Source organism: Magnolia sinica, chromosome 9 (genome assembly GCF_029962835.1).
Source record: "Magnolia sinica isolate HGM2019 chromosome 9, MsV1, whole genome shotgun sequence".
Taxonomy (NCBI): Eukaryota; Viridiplantae; Streptophyta; class Magnoliopsida; order Magnoliales; family Magnoliaceae; genus Magnolia; species Magnolia sinica.
The window spans coordinates 79,594,051-79,605,464 of record NC_080581.1 but is presented as its reverse complement, the minus strand read 5'-3'; the positions used below and the strand labels follow the sequence as shown (position 1 = coordinate 79,605,464).

General features: G+C 34.0%; 1 protein-coding gene across 1 annotated transcript; it reads right to left on the bottom strand.

Moving 5' to 3' along the window:
• Nucleotides 1-1,939: 1,939 nt before the first annotated feature.
• Nucleotides 1,940-6,949, bottom strand: LOC131256502 (condensin-2 complex subunit H2-like). Its single transcript, XM_058257373.1, has 3 exons — nt 6,737-6,949; nt 6,535-6,634; nt 1,940-2,344 (listed from the first exon to the last, which is right to left on the bottom strand). The coding sequence occupies exons 1-3, from the start codon at nt 6,924-6,926 to the stop codon at nt 2,332-2,334; spliced, it is 303 nt and encodes a 100-aa protein (XP_058113356.1). The 5' UTR covers nt 6,927-6,949; the 3' UTR covers nt 1,940-2,331.
• Between the last annotated feature and the right edge of the window lie 4,465 nt (nt 6,950-11,414).

Sequence of the window (11,414 nt, the reverse complement as noted above, 5' to 3'; positions counted from 1 at the left end):
AAAAAATTTCATCATACAAACAAGTAGTCATATGAAAAAGTTATGCCCCGAAACTGAAGAACTAAATTATAGAGAAAGATAATAACGAGATGACATAAAAAAGAAAGACAATACTTGGGAGCATACACTGATCTTCTCATTTCTAAACAAGTAAAATCTGTAACAGCCAAAGACAAAATAAAAATTCAGCTATTCAAAATACCAACTAATATAGGTATAGCAATACCCACTAAATTTGTAAAAATAGACATAGCTACTGAGTTTAGATACATACGTCCTTCCCCTCAAACTTCTCATCAATGATCTCAGTAGCTTTCCTTCCAACTTCATTGAGGAATGGGGTCAATACCATTGACAACACAACAATGATTATAAGCAACTTGTTCAGCTCAAGTGGCAGTACTCCAAGCCTGCTCACAATAGAGAATCATGACACAACATATTTGGAAATGATCAATAATCATGTACACTATCATGAAGATATATAGTGACTGACCTGTTTGCTAGTAAAAATACTATAAAACCAAACTCACCTCCTTGTGATAGAAGTAGTCCAATTCGTACACTTTCTTAAAAAGTTAATCCAACACAACGACCTATCACAGTTATTATAAGTGTCTTGATGACAATTAGACCTGCCAAGAGCGAAAGTACATTTGGCCATTCTCGGAGAAGGAGCTGCATAGCAAAGAGCATAAGTTGTATAGAGAAAGCCTTGGGAGCAAATTGTAGCAAAATTTCTTCTACACATAAAAAGCACTTGATGCTATGCTCGTTATGCTACAAAATGAAAAATTCATCTTTCTTTCTTTTTAATTTTTAATTTTTTTTTTTAAAGATAGGATATAAAAGATGTAGAAACTTAGATGACTGCAACGTGGCTTAACTTCCCACAACCATTTTAGAAAATTCAAACTAGATAAAGATCACAGAAATGCAGATCTCAAGATTAGAGATGAATTTTGGTGATATTAGAATCAACATTAAACTAATATCTAAGGAAGATGCAAAATTGTGCAATATATAAAACCAAAAAAGAAAAACCAAAAAACCATAACATCTAATAAGACAACCATAACCACCTGATGATTGCAATACAAATGAACATGATGAGAAATTTTCAACAGTCCAAATTCAACGAACAAAGCTCATTGATGTAATGTTTCAATGATCTGAACCATTTATATGATGGTTTTCAGAAAGGATGGAGGATATCCAAAATAAATAAATAAAAATCATAGATGGGACTATTCCAAACCTTTGGTTGTTTAACTCTTTTTCTTACTTGTCCAAGCCTTCGTCTGTGTCAGCCCTGTAGAGCTAAAGGCCAACTCCAGCCTGGCCCTGGCCCTAGTCCGGCCCATTGCCACCCTATGCCAAGCGAGCATGCATTTTGCTGTAGGTGATCAATTCTATGTGTATATCATGCAGCCGACTGTAGGTGATCAGTTCTATGAGCACATCCTCTAGTCCACCATTCTCAGAAAAAGAATGTCCGCAAGATTGTATCATTGCATCATCCATGAGACTGCCACTAGATACCGCATCCACGTAAAGAAAATAATCAAATGTCCGAAATAATGTAACATCCTCCAGAATTAACAAATTAGCCTTCATGAGATCAGCAGCAGCTTCAACCAAAAGGAGCCCAACAAAATGTTCTTTTCTAATTTTCTAATTGATCAACCAAAAGGAGCCCAACAAGCATATGTATAATCAGGAACATTTTGGCACCTGGTGTTGCTGATCCTCATGGCACTTGGCATGACTGCAAGCTTGAGATAAAGCAAACTTTCTAGATAAAGAACATTTTGGCACCTACTGTTGCTAATCCTCATGGCACTTGGCATGACTGTAAGCTTGATAAAAAGCAATGTTTTTCCAGTCAACTTGAAGCAATGAAAGGTCTACTCTATACACTTTTAAGGAATTGCTATCTAACTATGAATGCTTCCATACATGGGCAAATTTTCAACTAATTAAGAAGATTTTTTTTCCTGATTTTTTATGCAAAAATGGGATTTGAAATCATAGCATTTGCAAAATGATGCAAAAATGAATCATGGTCTAAAGAACAAGAAATGTACCATGTTGTTCTCTTTCTTCATGGGAGGTAGACTTCTTTAGATGCAGTTTTATTACTGATTGTCTTTTCCTTCCAACACCCAAATTAAATTCAAAACCACAATTTTTGAAATTTTAACAACTAAAGTTCAATAGAGTGGAAATAATGGAAACTGAAATTAACTTCCCTATCATTGGTACAAAGAGATGAGCTCCAAACTTCAGTTACTTTGGAAATTAACTTCCGACTACCACCATGATGTTTTTTTAGCCATCCAATCTGTTCATAAGGTCACACAAACCAGGATGAAGGGAAAACACAAATATCAGCTTGATCCAAAACTTTGGCGGCCCCAAGATCTAATAAGTACAATTACAAACTACTCTAATCAAATAGCAATAAAGAATAGCAAAAGTTACTAAAAAAATATCCACATCAAATTCAAATAAGAGAGTAATAAACAAAGTTGTTGCATTCATAGGAGAAAAATGGAGAAAAAAAAAACACATCGCAGAAGCTGATCGATTCAACGATCATGCATACAACCTGCTGCATTCAACTGCAGCAATGTGATGATATGCAGTGACCATCTATCTGGTACCATCAAATTCAGATTCCGGATTGTGATGAGTAGATATTATAAGAAGATGGTAATGCCTTTTGGGTTGTCAAATGCATCGACATAGGAGACGTTCTCAGCCAGAAACAATATGCAAACTTGAGAGAGTGCCACTTGACAACAAATGCCATGTGGTTTGCGTGTGTATCTGTTTCAGCTTAAAAACAAGATAAATCCAAAGATCATATTGCTTATAACATCAGGAAAAAAAAAAAGTGAGCACAAGCTGCTCACCATCAAAACCCTTCAGATGTGTGTAACCGCACACTTTATAGCCACTTAATGTGGGGCCGATGAAGCCATGGCCTTCATTTTCAATTCAGCATCACTCTTCCCACCAAGGGAATTGCCAATGTTCACGAATAGATCTAAAATCACCATCAAATAGAATCTTGTCACGAATAGGTGTGTGTTTGATGGATCAAAGATCGGCACCTTAAGAACTAGAGCTAGCAATGCGTGGTATCCCCACATGTGTGGAGGCAGTATCTGTGCTCATCTGGCGGTGCATCTTGCGGGCCTGATCATTCCTTTGGTAATCTCTCATCAGCTAGAATTTCATCACTAGTGGCTTAAGTTCTCAATGGGGACATGCAACACTACCTAGAAGGTTAGATGAGGGATGTAGTAAAGGAAAGTGGCCGTCAACCACATTAGAGAATTGCAAAGACCAGGTGTACCCCAAGAGTCTCAATGGCCCTTCAAATCTTTAGTTGAGAAGCATTCTCAATGTGGTCTGAATTTATGCATCTTTAGTAGTTGGTGTAGATTTACAATCTATGAATGGGATTTTGGCCGGAGAAGGCCCATTTGGCTCAGTCAATGCAACAATCATATCAGGAATATCATTATGTTACATATATATATATATATATATATATATATATATATATATATATATATATATATATATATATATATATATATTCAGATGTAAGACTTTGCATGATTAACTTTTCAACAGAAATCAGAGTTGTGTTTAAAGGACTTTCCACCAATCACCCATTCAGGCTAGTGGACCAAAACATACCATCCATCATCCGAATTACAAGGTGATATTCACTTCTTCATGGTTACATTGACACTAACATCATCTGTTGTGATATGTAAAGTATTAATATGATTCCCCAATTCTTGAACTTCAAACCATATGAAGTTCCTTTTTTGTCATTTCTAATTTTTCACTACCTCTGATTCTCTCTTTAGCAAATCACATTCTTTGGCCTCGAGTTTCCCGCCGAATCTCCAAGTCCTCTCCTATCCTCGTGGTTTGACATAGTTGATAATTTCTCTACATCGTACTTGTACGGTACATTTGGTTTTTTTAAAAAAAAAATTTAAAAACTCAAATTCCTAACCAGTTAATTCCCAAGTCTTAGAAGCCCTGACTAGCATCAGCCCAAAACAGAGAGATAGCAGAGGTTTCGTAAGGCTCTTGTTGCATTGAAGGGAGAGAGAGAGAGATGGTGCTAGTTGCGTTGGAGGGAGAGAGCTGGCGTTGGTTGCATGAGAGGGAGAGGCAAGAGAGGCTGAGAGAGCTGACGTGTGTTGTGCAACAGCGTTTGGCATTGGTCGCGATGGAGGAAGATGTGAGAGAGGGGGGGGGGGGGAATGAGAGAGTACTTCGTGAGAGGTATGCATGTACGAGAGAGTCTATATCTCACTTCTATTACTCGCGCAATGCGCGCTCTCTCTCCAACGAGAATTCCGCCAAAATCCCAACCGTTCCATACATCCAATGGTTGTGGATGAGGTGCGCATGTACTTCATGGACTCCTATGCTTTCCATTATATTAAATTACATTAGGTGTGTGATTTACCACAGACAACCTCCCAACAGTTTCATCTTCTCATTACCAGAAAATCATTTAGTAGAAATTAAAAAAGCACATATAAGCCAATTTGAAGTCTATATTAAGATTGCATTTGAACAGGTTTTGGAAGGACAGGTAGATTGTTCAGCAGCCTTTACAACTTATCAGTTCAGAAAGACTGACAGCTATGAGACAGTCAGTAACCAAATTGTTTGGACTCCTATTTCAAAAGAAACATGATAGGTTATGAGAAGGAGCTCATTACTCTGTTGAGTTTTAGATCTCTCAAGACAGGACAAAATGATATAGAAATGGTTGTCTTTTGGGAATTTTTCATAAAATCCATCTATGGGAAATTGGATGGAAGGGGATACCCTGCATTAAAAAGGCATCATGTTTGGAAATGCAAGGAAAGTAGATTCGGCAATAAAGAAGACTATTCCTTTTCCGTTAAAGGGAACCAAAATCGCAATTCCACTTGTTGACGTGAAAGCGATAGAAATTTCTGGATGAAATCAAGTCCACCGGACTACGATTTCATGACTCCCAAACACATACAATATTGGTGCCTCCAAACGGGTATTAAAAAATAAAAACAAATAAAAAAAGAGGGCAAAACAAATAAATAGAATAAATTAAACATGTTGCATCTTACTCATAGTCATATCCATCATGTCATATGCAATATGGGTATGCCAGTGGACTTGAAGAATCTGGGGCATTTGTTAATTGTTAGTTTCTCTACCCCTATGGTTTTTTATTTTTTTATTTTTTTATTTTTTATTGGGTGAATTAGATTTTGTTGCCCTATAGTTGATACTTCTTGATTCATCCTCTTTACCGGTTAGTTGTAAATCAACATTTTCTCTCTTTAGAAGAATATTAGAGTTTGTTGAGGAGAGTTTACTTGTTGTTTTGAATAAGTAAAGTTAGAAGGCAGTTATAAACAGAATTTGGTTTATTTTCTGCAACTTTTTGATTCAGATCCTGTATTTTTCTTGTATGAGGTTTTGAGCTGCACCAATGTTACAAGTGAGGTTTAAAATCAGTGTATTGGGTATCGTATTGTTCACCATCACCTATTAACTGAATTAGAAGACTTTCACTTATTAAAGCCTGGATTGTTTGCAATGTGGATTTCCAATTGTCTGGAATAGTCAAAGTTCACCACTGTTAGGATGTACTGCATGGGGCCTGATAACATCTATAGGTGATATTTAGTCTTGGCTATATCTGCAGTAGGACCAGAAATTTAAACGGTTGGATTGAAATATGCGTGTGCATGAGTAGATTTATCAAACTCGAGCAAAGTACCATACAATTCATGAAGGGAAGATAGTAAGATAGTGATAACAGACAGTAAAATTCATGTGTAAGAAGAAACTTGAAGAACCAAAGAGACTGAGCACAACACCAGCAGGCAGCAAACCTTCAGCCTTGTACTAGAGTCAATAGAATTATCCCATCTCCAATACTCCTACCATGAAAAAAACAAAGCTACAAAAACTTCATTCTAATTAGTGTGTGTTGCTACGAACCATATTTATGGAGGTGACTGCACAGTTTCCTTTTCGCTTCACAAAACTACACTTTCCAGGGGCAACAAATAAAGCCTTCTAATACAGCTGGACTTTCTAAGATACTGTAGTAATCAAATAAGGAAATGTTCATAATAGAGTTTCTAAAATAAAATCATGCATATAAAAACTACTTAGATAGGAATTCTTACCACATGTGATTAAGTGGACCCCGTTTGGTCATTTTCTTGTGCATACATATGAAACATGGGTGTCTGGGTGAGGCGCAGTTGCATCACACACCATTCCACTGTTTTTGGGGAAACACAGAAAAATGGAAAGTGCATTAACCAGTCCCCTTTCCTTCCCAAAATCAATATTCAAAATAGTTCATCCAGGGAATTATTCAAATAAATGTTTGGAATCCTTCTATACATTTGCACCTAATAAAATATTAAATTTTAAAAAAAGAAAAAGAAAAAAAAAAAGAGGAAACAAAACACCAGTCAGAATTCAAACATCTTCTGAGAAATGAACTCCAACGCATGCAAAACCAAAGAATATAGATATTCCACTTTCCGACTATACACCTGAATCGAACCTTGAAAAAGCAGAGCAGCTACAAAATAGGAAAATGAAAATTTTCAAAAGAACCCCTTGACGGAATGAGAAATCATGGAAAAAGCAATGAGAACAAAGGGGATGCGAATAAGAACGGGACCTTCGGCAAAATTCACGGAGGGGTGGCCGCCTTCATCTTCAATTGTGATTTCTTTAAAACAGATCTTGAGAAGATAGTCATTGAGGTTCTTGGTGAGATCAACGGCCCAGTTTGATTTAGGGTCGCGATTGGGCTGCAGGATGTGGAAACTAGCGTCGTTGGTGCTGCCATGCTCTTCTTTTTCTGTCATCTTTGGTGGGACGGCTGCCGATGCGATTCCATGGACTGTTATTTTATAATAAAAATAATAAAAATAATAAAAAATAGTGCACGAACTCCTTTGCATAAATAAACGGTTCCACGATACTTGACCTGCTGATGGTCATGGCTGGCTTGACCTGGTGAGATTGTTGTGTTAGGAATTCCAAGAGCAGTTGGAAATTAAAGCATGTTGGCACACATCTAATGGCAACTGTCAAAGTCATGCATGTATATGTGCCGTGTTGTGTGTGGAAGTGCATCCCATCCCTATTGTGACTACTTTGATGAGTGACTCCCATAATTTACACATGTGACTCTTAAACCTATGTAGGGCCATAATGTTATATATGTAACATCCACTCTCTCCATCAGGCTATGTGTTGGATTTGGGTTCCCCCAAGGAAAAACTAACCAGATCCATAACTCAATTGGACCACACCATAGGAAACAATGGTAATTGGATACCAACCATTGGCCAAAAAAAAAAAGGAAAAATTTTGGGACATTTGAACAAATTTTATAAATTTGGGAAAAAAAATTGAAAGAAAAAGGAGAGAATTTAAAAAATTAAAAAAAAAAATTGGACAGATTTTTCTGAAAAAAAAACCAAATTTAAAGGTATGGAGGATTGGTAAAATTTTTTAAATTAAGGGGTAAAAGCTTGGAACCTTTGGGAATCACAAACCCTTTGTAACCTTTTTGAAGTCCCCATTTTAACTTGACCTAAAAACAGGGCCAAATTAAATTGTAATTTTAAAAACCCTTTGGGTTTGGGGGCCCGGTGAAAACCTTGGAAACCTAAAACAATGGTAAGGCCAACCTTTTTTGGGGAACACTTTTTTTTTCATCAAGGGAGTAATTGTAAACCCCAACACCTTTCAAACTTTTATTTCTCAGGGAAAACAAATTAAAAAAATAATCCCAAAAAAAAAAAAATTTAATTTTCCTTTTTTAAAATGGGTTTAAATCATTTTAATTTGAGAAAATGGAAAAAGGGCAAAAAAGGGCAATCAAAAGGCCAAAAAGAATGGGGGGGGGGAAGGGCTAAGGAAAAATTTAAAGAAAAATTGGAACCCCTATTTTTTTAATCAAAAAAAAAAAAAGAATTTACAATAAAATCCAAACTTTAAAAGGGGGATTTGGTTTCCCCCCCAACTAACAGGGTTTCTTAATTGCCCCCAAATTAGAAAAATTTTAATTTTGGTTTGGGGGGGAAAAAAAAGTCTAAATTCAAAGTTGGTTAAAAAGGAAAAATTAAAAAAAATTGGAAAGGGAAAAATGGGTTTTTAAAATTAAATTTAAGCCCCGGCCTCAATTTTAAACCATTACAAAAATAATTGGGGAAATTTTCATCATTTTGTATTTATTTTGCAAAAATTTTAAAAGTTGGAAAAAGGAAAAGGGGGAAGGAAAAAAAAAAAAAAAAAAGGCAGGAATTTTTAAAAAAAAATTTAAACCCAGGATTGGGGCCTTTTGGGTTTTTAAATTAAGAAGGGGAAATTGATTTCAACATTAAAAACCCAAATACTTTAAGTCCGGGTTTGGGAAGGAATTATTTCATTTATCATCGCAGCAATCATGATAATTTTCTGGTTATTGTTTAATTATATTAAAACAAGATCAAAGTAAGAAGATCAATTAAAACATATCTTATATGAAATTGTATAAATAGTCTAACCTTTTTTTCTTTTTAAAAATTTAAATCCCCCCAATTTATTAGATATTTAGTATTATACATGGGTTAGAAAAAAAAAAATAACGGTAATAAAAATTTAATCCCATTGTGCAGTTTACCTGTGTCATATTCCTATATTTAAGATGGGCTAAAAAAAATTGGAAAAAGGAAAAAAATAGGGCCTTAAAAAAAAAAAAAGGAAAGAGGAAGGGCTGGAAAAGGATTTAAAACTAAAGGGGAACCCTTTTTTGGGCAAAATTAAAAAAATTTAAAAAGGGGCATTGGAAAAAAAAAAAATTCCCCAATTTCAAGTGAAACCCGAAAAATCGGATTTTCCCAAATTTCCCCAAACCCCTAAAACTAATTCCACGCCGATGGGAAAAAAAACCCAAAATTTTCAAATCAAAAAGGAAACAAAGGGGGAACAAACCATTTTTTTTAGGCCCTATTTTTTAAAGTAAAAATTTAAAAATTTACCCATCAAATTTTGCCCACAAAAAATTTAGAAATTTTCATTTCTTATTTTTTTTCTTTTTAATAAATTTTAAAATTTAAGAAATTGGAAAGGGGGTTAAAAAAAAAATAAAAAAATAAAAAAAACGATCCACACCTGTAATGTGGTCAACTTTTTAATTTTTTGGGTTTTAAATTAAAAGGGGAAAAATTAAAGGATTTAAAAATCAAAAATAAAGGGCCCTTGGTTGGGTCCCCCCTTTTTGGGAAGGGATTCCCCTTTTAAATTCCCCAAATTTAAATGGGCCAAATTTATTGCTATTTATAAAAAACCCCTTTATTTTATTTGGGAAAAAAAAAAGATCCAAACCACCAATAGACCATAAGGCATGAATATTCATCGCAATGAGGATTGCTTTATATTTTTAAAGAATTGCCCTGAAATAAATTTTGTTTAAAACTTGAAAACCATTAAAAAAATAAAAAAAGGAGAAGGCGAATAAAAATTTAAATTTTAATTGTTTACACTTAAATTAAGGGTTTTCCATTTTAAAAATTCCAAAAGCCAAAGGAAAAGGTAAGGGTAGGATTCAAAAGGCCAAAAAAAGGAGGTGGAAAAAAAGGTTAAGGAAAGGAAAAATTTGGTGGGGAAGCCTTTTTTTAATTAAAATAATATGAAAAATATACATTGGATTAAACAACTTCCTCAAAAAGGGGGTTTTTTTAAAGGGGGTTTCAAAAAGTTTTTTTTTTCAAGGAAATTTTCTTGAAAGACCAAAAAAAAAAGAACACTTAAATTGGTTCAAAGGAAAAAATTGGGACAAACCATTTTTTTTAGGAAACCCTGATTTTTTCAAAAAGGTTAAAACCCCAAAATTTGACCCATTTTAAACCAGGGAAAAAAGGAAAAAGGGAAGATTTGTAATTTTTTTTCTTTTGTAACTAAATTTATAACGCAGATAACAAACATGGATCTTAGGTTAAAAATTAAAAAAAAAAAAATGATGAGAAAATTGGAGAAGATATTATTTGGGGCCTTTTTGGTTAAATTAAAAATTGGAAATTGATGGGAAAAACAACAAAAATGGTTTTTTGGTGTTGGGAAGTTCCCCCCCTTTTAATCGAATTATCCCAAAAAATTCCAAAATTTGGGGAAATTTTTAAATGAAAACCCCCATCACATTTTGGGTTTGGGTTCCCCAAGGAAAAATAAAAAAACCAATTGGGGGAAACAAAATTGGAACCCCAGGTTTTTGGGGAACTTTTTGTTTTTCCATTTTAAATTTAAATCCCCAAATTAGGAAATTAAAGTAAGTAATAAGGACAATGAAAACAGGTGTGAGGAGGAATCTTGAAAAAATGGAAAGGAAAAAGAATTTAAATTTTTAATTTTAAAAAGGGTTAAGGGATTTTCCAATTTTCAAATTGAAAATAAGTAAGCAAAAGGCGGAAAAAGGGTTAAGAACCAAAAGAGGGATAAGGAAGGGAACCCAAAGGGAAAAAAGGTTTAAAAAAAAGGGGTTTTTTGGCAAGGTACCCTGTGATCACTAGGAGAAAACTAAAAATAAACATATTAATTGAAACCGAAGGCACTCCTCTAATAATGATCATGAATCAGCACTTGTTAATCCCCAGATGCATCAGTAGATAGATTTTGGATCATTTATGGCAAGTAAAAAACTGTTGGTTTTGGTGGACCAAATATCATGAAATTATCCAATAAATACGATTAAACAACAACAACATGAATCGGAAATAAATTTTAAAAAATATATATTTATTATAAATTAATAAATAATTTTAAACTTTCAAAATGTTAGTAAAAATGAATTTATTTAAACTTTTAGACATTTATTTTCATAAAAATCCTGATAATTTCAGAATAAAATCACAGGAAATTAAAATTTGGAAATTCTATAAACCTTGCAATATTCAGGAGAATATAATCGGAAAATAGAATTTTCCACAAAATATTGCAAGATTTCCAAAGTTCGCACGACTTTTATTTTCCATAGCACTGAAATCCACGAAAATTCTTAGATCCTTGTCGAATAGGTTCACTCCCAAAATAATCTATATAGAAGAGTGTAAGAATATAGATGAGATGAAAGTAGAAGAACTTATAGGTTCATTACAAACATTTAACTCTAAAGGTAAAAAAATTAACCCGTCCTCTAAAACCAAATTTAATTTTAAAAAAAAAAAAAAAAGGGACAAAAAGGGTTAAAAAAAAAATAAAAAAAAAAAAGGGGGGGGATCCTTTAAAATAAAAGGTTTAAGTCTTCTTTCCCCTTTGGAAAAGGGGTTTTTTTTCCCCAAAAGGTTAAAATTAAAAATTTTTGGGCCCCT

Bases quoted from the DNA above. Each gene is read 5' to 3' on its own strand.
- LOC131256502 (XM_058257373.1), bottom strand. From the start codon at position 6,926: ATGACAGAAAAAGAAGAGCATGGCAGCACCAACGACGCTAGTTTCCAC. The intron at 6,635-6,736 runs GTCCCGTTCTTA...CCTATTTTGTAG, and splicing joins CTCCGTGAATTTTGCCGAAG to CTGCTCTGCTTTTTCAAGGT.